The 21,670-nt window shown below is 40.0% G+C and overlaps 1 protein-coding gene across 1 annotated transcript in view; it reads right to left on the bottom strand.

Annotated features, from left to right (window-relative positions):
- The window catches only part of SLC9A4 (solute carrier family 9 member A4), a 48,264-nt gene that overhangs the window by 24,569 nt on the left and 2,025 nt on the right, over positions 1–21,670 (bottom strand). Inside the window, exons 2-8 of the mRNA XM_075590424.1 lie at positions 19,574–20,037; positions 7,047–7,306; positions 4,994–5,211; positions 3,720–3,922; positions 2,438–2,524; positions 791–861; positions 548–706 (exon numbers count right to left, since the gene is read on the bottom strand). Coding sequence (XP_075446539.1) covers positions 548–706; positions 791–861; positions 2,438–2,524; positions 3,720–3,922; positions 4,994–5,211; positions 7,047–7,306; positions 19,574–20,037 — 1,462 coding nt within the window. The remainder of the gene's footprint in view (positions 1–547; positions 707–790; positions 862–2,437; positions 2,525–3,719; positions 3,923–4,993; positions 5,212–7,046; positions 7,307–19,573; positions 20,038–21,670) is intronic.

Raw genomic sequence — 21,670 nt, 5'->3', positions numbered from 1 at the left:
CACACCAGCGGGAGAAGCTGCCATTTCATTGAATCAGCTGTGCACAACAAGGGAATGGGCTACGGCGCTATTTCACCAGTGCGTGCAATAACATTCACTACATCTGTATTTAACATGTTACCATGTTCAACTAATTTCAATATATTAGGAATAGATAAGCCTCCGCTCCATCTGCCAAGTCATTATATTAATGACAACCATGCAATCTGTTTTTTTCCGCCTATTTTTGGCCAACTCTACATTTTGGTAAATTTTTTTACAAGCTGCCCCACGCAATCAGTTTATGCTATGACTCCACTGTCGATAGCCAACTTTAAATCGGCCCCAAGAAGTCAAAGATGGGAGAAAGTAAAGTGTTATACTTTCATGTACCAAGTTTACTGTTGTAAAGTAGACGCCAACAAAAAGTATGTTTTTAATACTTAATACATTTTGTTTTTGGAATTAGAATCTGAATCCTGATGTTCTTTGTCATCGGATACAAATAATAAAAATGAGAATATAGATACAACTAACTATCTCTACAATCAGAAAATAAAGCGCTTACTGTAGGGAAGACATGGAAGGGTCTCTGCTCATGCCAAATTCTGTCATCTCAATGGCTTGTTTCATCTCCAGCTTTTTGTGAAGAGAGACAATGCTTGATTTGGGCTGATTCTCACGGATCAGTGCTCTTCGTAAGAATCTGTTATCAATTTTTTTAAATCTGAAATAAAAAATGTGGTGGGAAAATGTAGCATTTTCCATTGCGGAAGAAGAATTCACACACAACAAACCTAATAATACTTACATTTCTTTCACTTGATAGTGTCCCCAGTGCCCACATATATCTGCAATGCCAGCGTTTAGGTGATCCATTAACTAACAGAAGGGAGGTAAAAGAAATGTGTCCCAAGTGCTTACACCAGCTTTCATTTTCATAATAATTTAAATTGTCCAGTCCTATTAATTGCTTAAAGGTATAATCACATATACTTGTTTTGACATATCTTCCGTCTTACTGCCAATGGTATCAAATGCAAGCGTTACACAGCTCCCTCGAGAAGCCATCACCCTGAGCTAGGACAAGCTCATTTGTGGATACCTGCTTCCAGGAATCTAGGTTGAAATGTAAAGGCTCCTCTCAGTAGCCTTACTGCATTCCAACTTGGCCTTACCTTACCTACGGTAGCTTCAAGAAAGACGACAACCTGTTACGGCACCTTTCAAACATAGTTTGTTCAATTTTTCTTATAGTAATCCAAATACTTTATGTCAGCTAAGGAATGACTAGGAATACATTACTGGACGGTATAAATCTTTGCACAAGAAACTCAAGCAATTGTTCCCGATATATATATATATATATATATATATATATTTTTTTTTATTTGGTGAAGAGTACAATTTAACTTAAACAATAAGTCAAGATTTAAAAGAATAGGACAACATGCATCAAAAAAAATAAGATACTGTATACAGTAGGGGCCTTTTCATTTATGTGCAAGAATACCTTTTTTGAGTGGTAAGTGTAAATATCGCCAGAAAACTCCTCTGCCATCTTCACTTACTGGAAACAGATTTAGTTCATAACCAATGCTACACCACAAGTCACCTTCTGGCAGCATATAAATCTGCGGTCTAGGACATTTCCCTGTGGCCTTTTCGGCGCCACTGTTCAGCTGCAACTGCTTCACCGGCGGGACATATGGTGGCCACAGGTAATGTGTCCTCTAACTCCTTACCCTAAAAACCTTAGCTCCTTTCCCTGTTAACCCCTTACTCTAAAAAACGTATCCTAAAAACCCTAACCCGAACTCCTTACCCTAAAAACCCTTACCTTAACTACTTAGACTAAAAACCTTAACCCGTTAACCCCTTACCCTAACAACCCTAACTTTACCTCTATCCTAACACTAATCACCAACTGTGGGTCGAAACAGCCAGCGGCTAAACATCGGCAGTCATCTGTCTCTCGGATAAACGGAGGTGATGGAGCGGCGGAGACACCGTCCATCCCTTTCACGTAAATAGCCTTAAAAGGACTAAGAATAACTGTACAATGGCCCTCATGCTACTGTATTTAATTTATTTTATTTATTCTAATAGAGACTTGCTAAATTCAATTTGTGAATATCAAAAATGTAAATTAGATATTCAACATTCTAATATTTGATACACCACCATGTATATGATAAGTTTATAAACATATATTGAGATAGCTACGTACTACAGTATGTATGTAATGCAGACTATCATAAAATCTAATGTTAAAGCAAGGTAAAAACATTATTTCGTTTCAAACATAGCTTGAATCAGATTAAGGATCAAGTTTGAAAGTGAAAAAGATGTTATGGCAATAAAAAATGTTTTCCTTATATGAATGCAGTTGTTTACACAGTGCTTTCTTGGTCAGAAAAGAAACCAATGGAAAAATATTATGTTTATTAATTCTTACCCGTATATGAATCTCTTGATTAATTGACTGGTCTTTATTTGTCTTTTTCACATCTAGATATCTCACTAAAGGTCCAATGGTCATGCCCTATATTCAAAAAAATTATTAAAAAGAATTCCAGAATACATTTACTGCCGCTTAAATTCACATAAGAAAAGGTGGAAACAAAGAAATCAAGAAAAACACTGCTCGCCTTAAAAGCAACAAATACATTCATTTTTATTATTTTATTTTTAACAGTATGAGAGTCAGGGAGATTCTGGTGTAAAATGGTATAATGTCTACACCGGCAGATACCAAGATTCTGTAATGTTAAGAGAAACGAATCATTGAGGCCAATATGGCTTATTAACGGTTTACCTCATCATGGGCCAGGTTGTCATGGCGGCATTACGTACGCAGATGTGTTCCTCTGTGACATTTCACATCTGTGGAAATGTTTCCAAAAAGACCACCACATGGAGAGACTCCATTTTGAATATATATATATATATATATATTTACGCAATATACTTGATAAATTCCACTATTTTGCCTAAAAACACCCCATCACTTTCATCATTTTCGTTGTGTGTGGGTTATCCATGGAAAAAAATAAAATTAAATTTTTTGGTGATGACTCCATTGTAAACATTCCAAAAGCTCTTACATATATTTTAAATTATGAAACAAATGTAGAAAATGGTTAAATTAAAAAAAGGTTATGTGGCTCAACCTTTAATAAAGTCAGTAAGTATATCACCATTGGTTTTGTGTTTTAACAAGACAACTTTAGTTTGAGGTAAGAGGTGTTTTTAACTTGTACCTCTTGATGTCAGTGTATTAAGGTTATCTTTACCCATTTTTCTTCATGTGGTTTAGCAAGCAGTTTGTTGAATATCACTAGGAGGAGTTAAACCATGCACATCAATAGGAATATATTTTCTATTCTGTGTATCAGAGCATAATTTGTTTGCATTTCTTACAGTTCAAAATCTCCATCACATGTCACTGTAGTGATGTAATCCCACCTGGCTCATAACCTAAACGGGTGGAAAGGTGCCTTGTTACATGTGATGTAGGAGTAAGCAGAATGTACTGTACAAAACAAATTGCTGTGAGTCAAAGTTAACATTTCTTCTATTTGACATACTGCATGCACTTCATCGCTCAGAGACATAATGAAAACTGAGCTGTCTTCAAAGCTACTGTACAACACAAATTGCAATCTAGTCCATTTTAAAACACAATTGAGAAAAAAGTTAAACTAATTGCAAGAAATTAACAAAAAACCCAGACCTACCTTTATGAACACTGTAACGTATATGACTACAATCGTAGAAGTGATGAACATTTTCTTTCTTGGAAACAAGAGGATAGGCAGCAAGAAAACAAGCGAGAAACTGCTGGCTCCCCGTAAACCACTGTAGGCAATAATAAATTGGTCTTTGTAAGTAAAAGGGAACGTCCGGAAATGGTTTATGATGGAGAAGAGAAGAAAAACACCTAAAAAAATGAAAAAGCACACATACAGTATTGATCTCAATTGATTTCACTTTTTTCTATTATTGAACAAATTATTAGAAATAAAATGTTATCTTTAATTTAGCCGTATATTTCTTATGCAGAATGAAGGTTGAAAAAGTAAAGTGCAGAATTTGATACATCTCAGTGCATAATCTAACTCCTCCCTAATTTATCCTTTTGACTCCCCTCATATTACAAAGCTGATACATATTGTATGAGGCAAAGTTTAAAGCAAATACCGTAATTTAATGACATCTGAGATGAAAATGATGAGCATTGCATCAATTTTGCTCCACAGTTGCCTCAGCACTGCCATAGCCCCCTATGGATGCATTTTTGAGACTTAAAAGTTTATGCACCCTGCAATGGATATGGTATGTCTGTTGTACTGTATACCAACAGAAAACTGACTAATATCATCCAAGTTACCAAATTCAGATGGGCAAAAATATTTGAGCAAGATTGAGAATTTGGCATCTTTTGGACATTTGCAACTGGTGGAAAATGTGTAAATTTTATAATCAGCAATTGCAAATGTCTTAGTAACAAAGCACCTTGATACCAATTTCCATGGATATTTCTAGAAAACTAATGCAAAATACCGGCAACTATTGTAGCATATTTCGATGCAAATGTAAAAAATGTGAGCATTATTAAATTGATAGGTGTTCCGCCAGTCAGTATTATTTAGTAGAGTACACATAGATTTATATAACTTCCAAAACACTAATCTACACTACACGTGGAAACATACTGTATCTGAGATCCCTTTACTCAATCTTTTCCTAGGTTTCCCAGGAGTGTTTATTGATATCTCTCCATGTGTTGTATAGAAGAAGATGGTAGAGTTGTGCAAATCTTTCCAAAGTCGTTAAAAAAATGTTTTCTCCAAATTAGATTAATTGTGAAATGTTTTACAAAACCTCAAAGGGCTAACAATGTCGCCTACATTGTAAGCTTTCAGCAAAACATAGGGGAAGCAATATTGGGCAAGTACACGTACGCACATCTCTATGTAACACCGTACGCTGCAATCTGAAAAAATCTTACTTAGTGCTCGCCAAATCAGACAGAAGAGCAGAGTGAAGCAGACAAAAGCCCAGTTCCACTCATGGTTCTTTCCCACTGTGGAAACGCCCATGAAGATAAATATCAGAGTCTCGCTGACACTGCTAAGCATCTTCATGAAATACTTGATTGTTGTGTTCGAATTCTGGGAGACATTTTCTTCAACATATTTTTTCATGGTCATCGCACAAGCTGTCATGCTGTTGGAGATAAAGACCTTAGTGTATTGTAACTCATACCAAAAAAATCTATGGAAACTGTGTTGAGAATACGTTAAGCTTATAGTACTGTATGTCTATACTATTAGAAACCAGGGGTTTTTGTTACATTTTCTTGCCATAACTCTTTTTTGTGTAGTATTAACTCTTTATCTGACATAACAGTTTTGAACTTGACAAATCTCTTAAAAAAGGCGTAAAAAAATGCCTTTTAATATTTCTTTCTCTGCAGATGGAATTTGCAATCTTATTATATGGCTTATACCGTCTCTGTAGTTATATCATGAGATGTACAGTAGGGTCATCATGTCCTACAGTAGCAGTGTTATGCCATAAGACACCTCCCGAAGCTTGGAAGTGTCTTCTAACATAGCAAAACTCAGTAAATATGAGGGTGGCAGAGTGGGGTCATGTACAGTACAAATTAAAAAAATTCTTGCAAATCCCCAAACTCCTGGAGATATTACAGGGGGTTCTCCCAGGGCAATTTACAAAAGGTTTACCATCATTTTATAGATCAGATTTTGCATTATGTGCCCTTCAATTGCATTTAAAAGAACAAGAAGGGTTATGTTTTATGCCACTATTGGTAGTCCTCCCCAGCACAACAATTAATAGCAATGTATCTTAATTATTGGGCATGGTATTTTACTTATTAAGGTACTGCACCGACACACTTTATTCGAGCAAATACCCAGTATGTACCTGGCAGATACCTGGAATGCGCCGCTCCTCACCTCTGACAAGCCCCGTTGCGTTTGCCTTCCCAGCCTGGGTTCATGCCTGGCTGACGGGCGGCTGATCTGTTAAATGATAATGATTAGGATTTAATAGGCTGCAATGCTTCGCGTGTCTACCAGATGGCATAAATTCATGAATTGTAATGCAGTATATATATATATATACTGTGCAGTATTGCAACCAGCGGGAATAAAATGCTTCAATCCCTGCCTGGAAAATAACCCAATGCACTCGGGCAGAAAACAGTCACAAACCTCAATACACCCGGGTATACCCGAATTCGTGGGACTAGCCGAGCTCGAATAAAGTGTGTCGCCAGTGTATGAGTTTGAGAGCTTTTTCTGCCAGCGACTTTATTATCAGGCCATTTATAATTTAGCCCAAACCTCTCCAGTTTAGCAAATATAGCATGGCAAACTTGATCAACAATGAACAAGTATGAATTGGGCAGGCTTCATTAACTATAATGATACCAAATGAGCCCTCGAAATATCTTACTGGTTATTACACTATTGTTTGAGGGGAAGCCTGTTTTTGGACACTGCACCAGTTCTTTGTAAAATTGGTCAGGCCACTTTGGGGAGTATTGCCAACATGCCCATATAAATAGCTTGACATTGCACTCAGAAAATCTTTTACTGACATACGAGGTCACTAATTGACACAAAATAATTGTTGGTACATTAATGCTAAGAGAGGCAAATGCCAAACGCTTCTCTTAATATCCTGCACCAAACAAATAGGGCTTTAATTATATGTAATGTCATTATTAATACCCTGGGATTTATGTAAAACCTGTTAAAGTATATGTAAAGTGTGACCCATTACTAGCAGCCGGTCATTCCAGCCATCGTTTTGACATTGTTAAATGCAGACAAAGCAATCAGTGCTCTTAATTACACAGTCAAAGGTACTTGCGTGTTTGGATTTGTAATACTGGACAAAAGGATGACATTGTTAGAATCTCGTTACTACGAAACACTGGAATATTTCTTTAAGTATACATATTTTGGGAATTATGAATAAGTATGTTACAAAGAAGTTATACAAATATAATAAATGCTATTTCTACGTACGCCAGAATGCCAGAAAGGTAAAATGCTTCTGCAGACAGGTAGGACAGGTAGCTGAACATGAAGACGAGAAGGGGTTCCATAGACGAAATGTTCTTTGTGAATCGCGTGATGAATGCTGATAAGTATCCAAATATGATCCCAAAAAATACTCCACCAATGCCCACCATGAAGAAACGACCTATACCAGCAAAAATGTCTACAGGTTCAATGGTTTCAAAAGTATGCATCTTTGTGAAGGAGAGGAACAGATTATACAATACCTGGGGGAGAAACAAATAATAAACAGATTAGAAGATCTTTTACACAAGCAGGTTCTGTTGAGTGAGAAAAAGGTGGCGGAAATCCTCCATCATCTAGAAAACCAAAATGGCAAATCAACAGTCAGTTTTTAGTCTCTAGAAACTGCAGTTGTCCAAAAAAATAGCCTTTCACAAGAAGTCAAACCTAATATACCAATTAGTTAATGCAGCAGTTTTAAGAAAATATAGAACCAGCAAACCACTAATATTTTTCTTGGTTACACTGCATGAGCTTGGTTGCTGGTTCTGCTAACACATGCACAAAGCTGACATTACAGGGAAATTTATTTTTAATATCACATTTATGCTTGACACACAAATTTACTTTTCAACCCCTGACCTTAAACCTACTGTGCAGACCAAAGTCTCTGAATGTTTCTTGGCTACATCATCCTGGATGGCCCTCCACCGACTAAAACTTAACATGTCAAAGGTGGAGCTCCTCATACTTCCTACCAAGCCTGACCTTATTGCCCGTTCCACATTACTGTTGGCAGAACTAACATACACCCAGTATCAGAAGCACACTTTCTAGGAGTCACATTTGACTCTCCCCTGACATTCTCCTTTCACATTCACAATGTAGCTAAAAACTTGTCATTTTTACATTGCAAAGATACGCCCTTTCCTCTGTCTCTCTACTGCTAAAACTCTAACGCAGGTCCTCATTCTCTCAAGTCTCGACTATTGTAACCTTCTACTGTCCGGCCTTCCTGCCTCTGTGCTTATTCCTATTATGTGTTATATTATGATGTCATGTGTATTACTGCTGTGAAGCATCATGTACATAGATGGTGCTATATACTACAGTATAATATAAAGATATGCATACATACTTATCGTATGTCATTCTCATGAATCGTTGTCAGATCCCCGATATCTTTTGTAAATTTACACAGGCATGCACTGTCTTTCTGTCTTCCTGGTCACACTCCCTAGCGCTGTCCAGAACACAAAGGAATTTATTTTAAGATAGATTGAAAAGGTTGTTGCTTATTTTTACTCTCCGAAAGATTTATGGATTTATATTTTAATCACCCCGTCATCCCAGAGAAGGACCTTCTCAGATAACCTCACTTTTAGACAAACAAAGAAAATCAGGTAGGGTCAGTGACAGGACCTACCATAAACAATGTATTTTTAAGTTATAACTTGCAACTCAAGTTAACCATGTGTGTGCCAGTTTATTAAAATATTGAATATTTTCTGATCTTATGAAACCATATAAATGTTTTACCTTGTTATCCTATCTAAAAGTGATTTTATATTGGTTCAGACAATAGAAGTATAGTTTATGAGTGATATAACCTAACTTTATATAGTATTTTTAAGTATACATCCCCTTTAAGATTCTATTTTGGTTTTAGGTTAAAGGAGCATATTTTTAATGTAGTTTAGTATATTTTGTACGCTCAAATAAATTCATTATCTAAGAGAGATATCTTACCTTTTTATGACTATACAGTTATTTGAAACAGATTTTTAACATATTTGTAATAGAGGATTTTTATGTTCATTAGATACTATTTATTGTTTCCATTCAATTATATACACATTGTAACAGGACAATTATACCCATATGGCAGCAATAGGATTAAGGTTTCAGGTTATATAAATACAAGCAGAGACTCCATTGATTGAAATCTTTGAGGAAGTGGACGTTTCGCTTGGTGAAATGCATAGGGCAAAACCAAATCGGAAGGAGGTCCAGAGCTTCAGTAACCACCGTGCATTGTAAGACGGGACAACTTTTGGTGATATCAACGAAAGTCAGAGGAAGGAGCAGCAGCACAAGGATTGGAATGCTAGAGCTGATCCAGGTCCTGTTGCATGTAACCAACCTTCATCTGGGCCTGACAATATACAAATCAGCAACTTGCTATAAATAATAATAATTGTCTTCTTAAATCCTTCTTAAATCCTTTCCGGCAGCTACTACAATATGTTCTTTAATTATTCCCCAACAAACCTGAGTAATGCTGACTGGTAGGACTAATTTATTTCTAGTGTAAAACTTGAGTACTGCACTGTTGAGTATTACTGTACCTTCTGTTATGTTTTATTAATAACTTTAATGCCCATTTCTAGTGTATGCAAATGACAGCTGTAGTTTAGTGTTTCCATAGGGAATTTACAAATAAGCTTTCTTACTGTTAAATAAACAAGTAAGGCTGATGAACTTAGATTGTGAGTGGTGATCTATACATTAACATCATATAATTGAGGGTAATCCAGTGATTGTTATCTGAAGTTCCTTTTAAAAAGTGTGATATTGAATGAACCAGGTTAGGTGGGGTGTAAAGATAGCATACCTATCTGGTAATATAGAAAAAGAAATAGGGGGAGGGGGGTACCCAGCACACAATGTTATAAAGAGATTTTACTGTGATATTGCCCTAATATGACTACACAATATGTATAGAATAGATCATCGCAAAGGTCGGCAATATACGTACAACTGTGAGAAACAGCAACTGGAGTGTGAGCTCTCCCACTCCATCTGCTGTTACTCACAGTTGTACGTATATAGAATTTTCTACAGATGCTTAAAAATATACAGTGATTACATACAAATACTTTAGTTAAGTGTATTGACTGCAATTGCATTCTAAAAGCAGATAGTTTTCATCTACATACTAAGAAAAGTTTACTTTATAGTCCATTTTTATGTTTGCTAAGAATATTAGTAATTATGAGACCTTTAAGGTTACAACAGAATAAATAATTGGTATATTGAAGACTTGATGTTATGATCAGGGGCGAAGCTATAGCCCACGCTCTTAGGGTTTCAGGGTAATGATTCCCTGATGAAGAGGCATTTAAAGCCTTGAAACATGTTGGAATTAGCTTTTTATTCAAGATACTGAGTTTACATCTAGTCCCCCAAGCTCCTTTCACTCCACCCTTCTTCCCCTTGTGGATCCGTCAATTTCGGCGCGACGCCCCTTAGTGACATCACTTGAGCGCCGCCGGAAGCCCCAGAGCTACACGTGGAGTCAGTTTGCCGTGGTAGAGATGGACTGAGACTTGCCTTTGGGAGACTTTGATATTTGGGACTTGATTGCTGCCCTCACCGCACCCCACCTGTGGATCAGCTTCATCACTGTGGTGACCTGTGATTGTCCTTACCTGTGGAGCCTGATGACTGATGATCCGTGATTGTTCAGATCTTCATGTTGGTGTGGTGTATGGGAAACTTGTCCCATGGAATGCTGTTTTACTATTTCCCTGATGTACCCACATTACATATTCTTGGATATTTAATAATTTTTTATCCTTGATTTACTTCACTATGAGCGTTGTGCGCTGTTTTCTTTTTGTTTCTCTGTTTTAGCTCCTGGTGGTGTTGAGCCACCCTCATTCAGCTGCAGACATTCTTTCACCAGTGCACGTATTATATTTGTTATCACTAATATTATTCTAGTGCACTTTCACACCCTTCACAGCACTGTTTATGGTTGCGCACTGATTACTCCTCTTGTATCGCTACAGAGGTGGAGCAAGATGACAGGGGAGGAGCGTGCTTTAGCGGTCTGACCCGGAAGTCTTTCTTACTTCCGGTGTCTGCTGCTAGAGCACATTCTTCCCCAGCCGTCCTGCACTGTGTAACGCGTAGCTCACTACAAACGAAGCGCGACCGCGGTGCTGAGGTAGGGAATTGAGAAACGCCAACTCACAGCCACGCGGGCGCATCTAGGATGTAGATTGGTCGTGCAAGCAGGATCAGGGTTAGAGAGTGTAGAGTAGTCATATATACTTGCCAGGTCAGGATTGGAGAATAGCGGATCGTTGGGGTACTTTGCCAAGTTCAGGATTGTAGAAGAGCGGATCGTCGGGGTACTTTGCCAAGGTCAGGATTGTAGAAGAGCGGATCGTCGGAGTACTTTGCCAAGGTTAGGAGTGGAGAGAAACGGAGTCCAAGTAACTAGCAGGGTTCAGGCAACAAAGGGTTAATCAGGCAGACAAGGCAAACCAAGGTATCAGGAACAGAATGCAGCAAGGCACGCGTCACACTGACTATGCTCAGCAAAGGTAAGCTGGAAGTGCACGGTATATATAGGAGGAAGCTCCAATAGCAAGCAGGGGTGGAGCCAGGAAGTGAATCGTCATAGGCTGCTGGTACATTCAGGTGCGTCCAATGATGCAGCCGATCATGTAGGAGGTTGCTTGCAGAGTGCACATGTCACAGGGTTCAGAGGGCGGGACTTGGAGTGTGTGATACTCCCACGCCGGTTCCTTGAGACATCAGAGCAGGGGTAGACCCTGGAACGTGCGTCACAGCCATGCTGGTGTTTACCAACAGAGCGGGGACGGAGCCTACCGTGCGCATCAGCGGGGAGACTAGACGAGCGCCCACGACGTACAGCCAGATGAGGGACGCCGGAAAAGCGAATCCTCACAGTACCCCCCCCTCTAGGAGCGAGCTCCGGGCGACTCCATGAAGGCTTATCCGGAAATTTGGAATGGAAGTTACGGATCATCCTGGAAGCATGAACATGATGACTAGGAACCCAGTATCTTTCCTCTGGGCCGTAACCCTTCCAGTGTACCAAATACTTTAATGAGCCTCTTGAGAACTTTGAGTCCAGAATGGATTGTATTTCATACTCAGGTTGGCCTTGTACCATATGAGACGAAGTGGGAGGCGAATGAACCGAGTGAGTATTCTGGACCACTGGCTTAAGCAACGAGACGTGAAAAACAGATGGGATCCGCATAGAAGGAGGTAACGCGAGACGATACGCCACAGGATTAATCCTTTCTGAGATAGAAAAAGGACCGAGAAATCTAGGTGCAAACTTCATAGACGGTACCTTCAGCCTTATGTTCTTGGATGAGAGCCAAACCTTGTCGCCAATCTTGAATTCCTGAGCAGGTCTACGGTGGCGATCAGCCTGGGTCTTCTGCCTATTGCTAGCGTCTTGATGTTTGCCTGAACCTTTTTCCAAAGATCTTGCAATGCTTTAATCCTGTCGTCTGCCGTGGAAACCCCTGATGAAGATACGGAGAGAGGGAGTGTAGAAGGATGGAACCCGTAGTTTACAAAAAATGGGGATTCCAGAGTAGATCCACTTTGTGCGTTGTTATGGGCGAATTCTGCCCATGGCAAAAGTTCAGACCAGTCATCTTGGGAATCTGAAACAAAACATCTTATGTATTGCTCTAGGGACTGATTGGTCCTTTCAGTCTGACCATTTGTCTGTGGGTGGTACCCGGAGGAGAAATGTAGAGAAATGTCTATTTGTAGGCAAAAAGAACGCCAAAAGCGAGACACAAACTGAGAACCCCTATCAGACACGATAACCAGGGGTACTCCGTGAAGTCGAAAGATCTCTCTGATGAATACATCGGACAGTTTAGAAGAATTGGGAAGACCTTTGAGAGGTATAAAGTGGGACTGCTTAGAAAATCAGGATCGTATTCATGCCCTTGGATACCGGTGAATCCACAAGGAAATCCATGGACAGGTGTGTCCATGGTCGGTTGGGAACAGGAAGGGGCTGGAGAAGTCCTGAAGCAAGATTCCTGGGAGTCTTAGTCCTGGCACAAGTTGGGCACGCGGCTACGAAGTCCTTGACATCTTTCTGAATCCTGGGCCACCAAAAGTTCTGGAAATCAGATCTAAAGTTCTCCTGGTACCTGGGTGACCAGCAGCTCTGGAGGAGTGGCTTCATTGGAGAACTTTCCTGCGGTGCGTAGGAGAAGTTTACAGAAGATCCTCTGGAGTATTGAGGTCTACAGGGGTGTTATCTTGTTGTCGTACAATATCTTTGGGAACGTTGAAGGTGGTTGCAGAAAGAATCCACTTAGCAGGGAGAATAGGCCTTTGTTGGTCCTCGGATTTATCGTCCGAAGATAATTGTCGGGAAAGGGCGTCAGCCTTGACATTTTTTGTTCCAGGCAGATATGATATTATGAAATTGAATCTTGAAAAGAATAATGACCATCTGGCTTGATGGGCTCCAAGACGACGTGCCCCTTCAATGTATAACAGATTTTTATGATCTGTTAAGATAGTTATGGGATTCTCAGTGCCCTCCAGGAAATGTCTCCATTCTTCTAATGAATATAGATAGTTTGATAGTTTGATATGATAGTTTGCATATGATGGTCATAAGATGCAAGTCATACTGTAACACGTAGCTCACTACAAACGAAGCGCGACCGCGGTGCTGAGGTAGGGAATTGAGAAACGCCAACCCACAGCCACGCGGGTGCGTCTAGGATGTAGATTGGTCATGCAAGCAGGATCAGGTTTAGAGAGTGTAGAGTAGTCGTATATACTTGCCAGGTCAGGATTGGAGAATAGCGGATCGTTGGGGTACTTTGCCAAGTTCAGAATTGTAGAAGAGCGGATCGTCGGGGTACTTTGCCAAGGTCAGGATTGTAGAAGAGCGGATCGTCAGAGTACTTTGCCAAGGTCAGGAGCGGAGAGAAACGGAGTCCAAGTAACTAGCAGGGTTCAGGCAACAAAGGGTTAATCAGGCAGACAAGGCAAAACAGGGTATCAGGAACAGAATGCAGCAAGGCACGCGTCACACTGACTATGCTCAGCAAAGGTAAGCTGGAAGTGCAGGGTATATATATAGGAGGAGGCTTCAATAGCAAGCAGGGTGGAACCAGGAAGTGAATCGTCATAGGCTGCTGGTACATACAGGTGCGTCCAATGATGCAGCCGATCAGGTAGGAGGTTGCTTGCAGCCTGCGCATGTAACAGGGTTCAGAGGGCGGGACTTGGAGTGATTGATACTCCCACGCCGGTTCCTTGAGACATCAGAGCGGGGGCGGAGCCTGGAACGCCCGTCACTGCCATGCTGGTGTTTACCAACAGAGCGGGGACGGAGCCTGGAATGCGCGTCACTGCCATGCTGGTGTTGTTTACCAACAGAGCGGGGACGGAGCCTACCGGGGGGCTAGACGAGCGCCCACGACGTACAGCCAGATGAGGGATGCCGGAACGGCGAATCCTCACACTCTGCCTCTGTAACAACTGCTAATTGCTTTGCCAGCTTATCCTCTGCTTAACGCCGAGGGCTCGCCTCCGCCGCATACCATCTCCCCCCGCCTGTCTGTATAACCACCCTAAGGTAGGCATTGAGGAGGAAGGACTGATGATGATGATGATGATGATGATGATGATGATGATGGGGAGAGAGTTGATGATAATGAGGTGGTAAAGCTGATGGTGATGATGGTGAGGGGGAGAGATGAGGAGGGATGATGAGAGATATAGGATCAGGGAGAGGAAGGGGGGAGGTAGAAATAAATTGCAGTCAGTATTATCTTACATTACTATGCTGATTTATTGAAAGTGTATGGTTAATTTTACACAATTTTGGAGAAAAAAGCCCAATAGTATTTGAGAAAAAAAAAGCTATTGAATCTCATTGTGGATGGGTGCAGAGTGGTCACCACCTCTACTTTACCCAGTGGTGGATTTCCCATTAGGCCCGGGCCTAGGGCAGCTACATTTTGGGATGGCAAAAATGTCCGCCCCCATATACATTTGCCGCACTCTCGGGCCTAATGGATCACATAATTGACATGTTTGCTGAGCGAAAAGTGTGGAAACTGAACTTCTGACTTAAAAATAAATGGTGAGTACATGATTAATCTATATTTTATATTTAATCTATATTTATATGTGTGCGGTATATTTAATTTTGAATCTATGGAATACGTTCACTTATAAGGGGGCCCTGAAAAAATATTTGCCGGGGGCCCGTGCATGTCTAGCTACGCTACTGGTTATGATGAACTCTCTCCAATAATTATATTCATGGCCTGTCAATACACCGAAAGAAAGCCTATTTTGATGCAAAAACAAATGGGAATCCATACCAAGAATTCCTTGTTATTATTTATTTTCGGCAAATATAAAAAAAATTTATAGTTAAACATTGAGAGCTCAATTGAATATTGAGATCACCAGCATTTGTAATCAATTGATTCAATACGATCAAGTGATTTTGTGATCAAATAACCTGTTAAGAGACTAAAATAAAAGTTGTCCTAACAGATTTGGGGGTGGCGAAAGGATGTCATGTCCTGTAACTATCAAATTCATTATGAAACTAAGGCAACAGCATTTTTTTAGTTCATAAATATTGGGATTTTTTTGCCCATGTGTTACAGGGTAGATAATAACACGTAATAACACCATATTACGGAGGTATCACTATTAAAACCCAATCCACAATTTCTTAGTGAATGATCCAAAGTGAATGGGCAGATATTGAGCAGATATGTAGACCAATAAATACATTAATATAAGCGCATATATTTTATAAGTAGATTTTAGAGCACATATTATGGTATACTTATAAACTACCTCACATTTTCACAGATAATATACAAAATGATAGACACATAGAAAAATACCCGCCCAACCTTAATATCTCAGATAGATGCACAAAGGGAATTGTTAAATCATAAATCGAAAAACAAAAACAAAGGAGTGTTCTGAACAAAGCCCTTTCTTGTGTGCAGTCAATACCCATTAATCACTAATCACATATAAATACATAGCTTGTAATTATAATGTCATTAAGGAATGTGGACTGAAGCCATTACACACATCACTGAGGAATACTGATTTGTAGTCAATATACCACTTGATTACTGGTCAGGCATAAGACTTAACTTTTACTTGCACAATCTCTAAAATGGGTAAGCTTAGGCGATACATACAATAATGAAAAATATACACATAAAAAAGGGACAGTCCCTCTACTTGATACATTGAGGGAATGTACTGTATGTAGGGTTCCAAAAAATTATCAGAGAAGGAAGAACAGGGAGGAAACAAGGGTAGGAGGAATGTAGTTGAACATCTACAGTGTATTTACCCACACCGCGATGATACACAAACACTTCAACATCAGATGTTACATTCTTATCTACGTCCTGTCAGTCCTGATAGTGAGCACCATTATTGCCATCACTTATGGGACTGAACATTTTTTAATTTTATTAGGAAATAAGAACATTGGGACAAGAGACAATAAGAGACAATAAGAATTAAAAGGGACATTGAGGGGAGTATTGAGGAATTTAAATGATATGTGTCTAGGTAGGATGGAAGGTTATTTAGCAAGATGCTGTGTCCGTATTGATTTCCTACATGGAAGTAATATCTTTAACCAACCAGCTTGCGTGTACTGATTGATCTTTGTGGTTGATTGAAGTTCTGGTTGGTTAAAGTGCGTGCAGTTTGAACAAGGAAGCAGTTAAACAAGACCCAGGGGTAGTGACATCCCTTGTAGAAGTGTGCGCATGCGCACGAAACGCGTTGGGAAGACTTTCATTGTTTTAGAAGTGAAGTTTAGGTTCGTGGAGGAGGTCGCATAATAGCCGTTTGAGCCGTGGGGGACGAGAAACGTGTGAGGACACTGGTATTGGGAGGAACGCAGGGCGTGACGTCATATCCGCCCGGAAGTCCCGCAGTTCCTGTAACTCGTGTGGCTCTATCCAACATCCACCTCACGTGGGGACACCAGTGAGAGAGCTCCGGTTGCCATCTTCAAATTACCAAGTGTGACTCCAGTCCTACTGCTATCAAATATCTTGCAATCTTGTGAGTAGGGTTACGATTTTACCCCCCCCCGGATTGGTGTTTGCTAGTTATCCTCCAGTACCCTGCATTAGTTGTTAATAAATAGCTTTTATTTTATTTTTTAGCCTGGCTTGTGTTGTCGTTAGTCTGTCATGTTTGTTCTGTGTTGTTAGTGTGTATATTTTTTTAAGCCTGCATTGACTGGCATACTGCACCATAATTTGTTTCTTTTCTTTTTTCACATATTGCACTGTCTCTTGGTGAGAATCAACAGTCCGTTTGCACACCATTTGTTCATCTAAGGACTACAATTGGACATCCCAATACATGATTTGGACTTCTTACTATTGAGAATTATTTTTGGCGCCGACATTTTTCTTTTTTCTTATGCCTTTTGACTGACTGTACTGTCAGTATTTGTCTGGCTGCCAGTGTTGTTATATTTTATCTTTCACGTGTTCCCATTAGGGGTTATTTTATGACCATTTATAGCGCTGTTTTGCACCGTCTTTCTTGTTTTTAATAATTTATTATACCAAATGAATTGTTTATGATTTGTCAACAATGGTCTTTTCTATATTATTTGTTTATTTCCATCTTATAACTTTACTATTTTGTAGTTATTTCTTTTGTTTTTTATTTATTTTTTCATTATTTTTGTTTGTTTTAATGCATATGTGTTAATAAAGTTGTATTTGTTCTACAGTGCTACACTAGCGCCGGGAGTCTATCAGGGGTGACGCCTTGCTCCGTGTCATCTCAGGGCCTGGTCGCGTGGGAGTGACGTCACTCGAGCACCAGTTTCACTGGTTGGCTTGCCTAATTGTCGCGCTGACGCGGCAGACCCTTGGCGCGGAGTGATGACATCGCGCTGGTCCGGTTTTTGGCGTGAAATGTCAGCACTAAGGTAAGACTGCAGGTAAGACTGTTTGTTGCTTTTAGTACACCTTGACAATGTCCCACGGGACAAAACGTGTTGGTGCGTTTGTGGCTCTCTTTTTTCTGTTATGAGCAGCTGATTCATTAAATACTTTTACTTTTAACTTGGAGTTGCCATCCATTTTTGCCTGCTGTGCACCTGTGCACCTGTAGTTGCTAGAACCCCAGCTGGTAGTCCTACAGGCGGGCAGACTTTGCTTGCAGAGTTCGTAACTCTCAAGTGCATCTCTGTAGACCTTTTCTTTTTTACTTTGGTAGGTTCTGAAACATCAGTAACAGTGTGCACACAATCCTTATCATCAGGGATACCCTTGTGTCCACAATGCATCGCTTGCTGCTGCAGTTCCTTGGCACGTTGAAAAAAATATTCCTCTGGCTGCTGCCCTTTTTCTGGGGCCAAGTAAGGCTCATCCTCATTGTCCGAATAACGCCTGAATAACGCCTACTCCTTGTGGCGGGCTCTTTATACCTGGAACACATTTTCTTCCCCATTCTTGCAGAGTCTGTATTTGCTTTCAGTTGGGCGGCCATTTTAAATTTCCATGGTTTTCTTTTCTTTTTTTCTTTCACAAGTGGTGGGGTAGACTCTGGTCACAACATCAGTCCCTTGTTTGGGTCACTGTCTGTCGCCATCCTCCCAGTCTAACTGTGGCATTGTGGATTTCTCAGTGCGGTGTAGTTTTCCTTTCTGGATGTGTAGCCCTTTAATTCTGGTCACTTCTGCACGTGTTTTGTTGCTCACACTGTTGCAGGAACTTATGCAGGCAAAAGCACAATATTTTTTCCCAGACAATCCCCGGGGCCCCTTTGAAGTTCAAGGGCCACCTCTCATCCCACTTCAACCACCATATGTAGGAGATATGTGCAGAGGTTTGTAATAGAGACCGTTTTTAAGGTGAAACTAAAATAATGCTTTATGGCGCCTTTAATCCGCTTTGGAGAATATATACACCTTTACTTCAGCCCTTTCTAACTGGGTGGGTAGCTAAGCTAATTACCATCCCAAACATATATAGATATACAACAGTCCAACAAGAAAGTCTCTATATGTTTCTGTTGTTGGAGTTGTAGGGGAAGGCCTCTCTGTTCTCCTGGGTCAGCATCCTTGTGCTATGGCACTCTCTGTGTCCAGGTAGGTCTTGTCCCCATGTCTTGCGAATGCTAACGAACATCTGCAATCTTTCTTTCCTTGGTCAGCTCCCTTGTAAGCTTAGGAAAAACTCCTTCCTGTTTCTTAGATCAGGCTTTTTCTAACAGTCCTAATCAGCCAGGTGGAGTCTGGTTGATTGCTTGTGAAATTAACAAGCACACTGTGGGATTTAGGGACAGTTTTTCTTAACAGTGATAAGTGCGTGTGACACTTAGCAAAAACACATGTTAAACACATTTGTAAATATGTGATTGGTTGACTACCCCCAAAATAGGTGGGGTTCTTTGAATAGAGTTATGAGTGAGAAGCACAGTCTCTATGTTGCTCCCCAAGTTCATGTTCAATTTTACTACCATGGTTTGTACCCCGCTTAATCGGAGCGAACTCCTGATGTATATTTGCATTACATATCTGGCAGATACAGTACACAACTATGTTTGGAATTCCTATTTTACTCCGTAATTTGGTCTAATGAATGCAAAAAGGGGATTTCATTGATAAATTCATTTAAAAAAATCAGAAACCAGTAAACCCCTTTACATTAGCTTAGGCATTTTGTGGTTAATTGTATCCAGTTACTTACCACAGTTATTCCATCATTTAGCAAAGATTCTCCGAATATCATCATGTACAGTTGTTCATTGACAGAGACTTCTTCAAAGACAGCCAAGACTGCTACAGGGTCCACAGCTGAAATCAGACTGCCAAATAACAAGTTCTGTAGCAGGCTAACATCACTTAACTTAAATGCTTCAATCTGACAAATTCCATAGAGAGATAGTCCAATTCCAAAAGCATTAATGAGGGTCCCCATTATTGACCACCAAAGAATGGTTCCAATATTTTCGAAAAAAGGCCGTGTGGGTAAAAAGTATCCTCCTTCGAGCACGATTGGAGGCAGGAGATATAAGAAGTAAATGTCAGTCCTCATTGCAGGTGGTGCTTTATGGTCTGTGCCAAAAATGATTCCCCCTAGCAGAACACCAATGGCAATCAAGACACAACTCTCTGGCATAATTGCGGGCAGCTTGTGGTACATATGGAAACCTATGAAAAACATATGAGATGTAGATAACAAATGAGTCTTACATTTGAAATCATTAATACATGTTTAACAATCACTTGAGCCTAGGGAATAATCCCTTTGAATTCATGACTGCATGCCAAATATTGTATATATGGTCTTGGCCAAAGTGAACTAATGACTGCTGTGTGTTCAACCCTTAGTGTGCCCTTATAAAGTACCTGGTACGACATGGGCATTTGCTCAATTTCTAGAGGCAAACCTGAAAGCCAATTACATAGATAAGTTGCGTAGAATTTGTTGGCTGTCCCGCTAAGTGTAAATGAATCAAGACAAAAAACTAAAGGGTATTTTTAAAACCAACTAGTTTATTTGAGCAATAAAGCAGTCCAAACTCATGGTTTTCAGTTTCAAAATTAAACCACAGCCAATCACAAAAAGAAAGCGGAACACTGCCCTAGTTACAGGCACACACACACACACACCACACACCACACACACAGGGTCACGCGCGCACACAGTCACTCACACACACAGTCACGTGCACACACACACAGTCACGCACACAGTCATAGAATCACACACACACAGAATCACACACACACAGAATCTCACACACACACACACACACACGCACACACACACGCACACGCACACGCACACGCACACGCACACGCACACACGCACACGCACACACGGAATTCACAGTTACTATAAATATACAAGTGCAAATAGCTAAAACAGGTGGTTTGTGCAGAGCACGTGCGTTCTAAGTGAAACTTCTTTGTGTTTTGTCACTGAAATTGTGTTTGATTTTGAATAAAAAACAGCACTATCACAAATACAATTTCTGTGACAAAACAGTGAAAAAAGACAAAGAAGTTTCCCTTAAAATGCGCGTGCTCGGCATACAAACTTTTTTTCTGTAAGCTCCAATACCACTGATCAGATGGTATTACACGGAAAGTGCTATTGACGTCAATGGGGCTTGCTGTGCAGTAGCATCACACAGGTGAGATCGCAGCTTACTGAATAAGGGACTAAATATAAATGTCAAATAATTTTAAGAACAATTCCAAAGTGCGGGGAATCAGTTTCAGGCGAGGAGAATCCTGTTTGTGCTGCCAACACAACAGACAAACAATTTCTTCAAAATGCAGGTCTCCTATAAGACAGATATACAAAGTAGACCTATACTCACAAGTTCATATTGAAGTTCTTCATTTCATTTGACAGCCAAGAACCGTGGAAACACAATGTTTCAGGTCCCATAAGGACCTTTCATGAGGACCCTATGCGACCTGAAACGCTTGTCTTTTCTTGGCTGTCACATTGAATGAAGAACTTCAATATGAACTTGTGAGTAGAGCTCTACTTTGTATATCTGTCTTAGAGGAGACCTGCACTTTGAAGACATTTTTGTTTAAATAATTTTAAGATACATTTTCAAATGATATATTTACAATAGATTGACAAAATTAGTTCTGATAAAATATTTATCACATCCAATTAGAAGTTATACATATATGGTACATTGCTAAAATATATACATAAAGGGGTCTATTAATCAAGGCAAACAAAAGTTTGACATACAGCATTTTGTTAACTTGAGGGGGGGCAGAGCCATGACAAGTATCCTGGGCTCGGTGACTGGAA

The sequence above is a fragment of the Ascaphus truei genome, chromosome 3 (assembly GCF_040206685.1).
Source record: "Ascaphus truei isolate aAscTru1 chromosome 3, aAscTru1.hap1, whole genome shotgun sequence".
Classification (NCBI taxonomy): domain Eukaryota; kingdom Metazoa; phylum Chordata; class Amphibia; order Anura; family Ascaphidae; genus Ascaphus; species Ascaphus truei.
The sequence above is the reverse complement of the archived record's forward strand: the minus strand, read 5'-3'. Positions and strand labels throughout refer to the sequence as shown.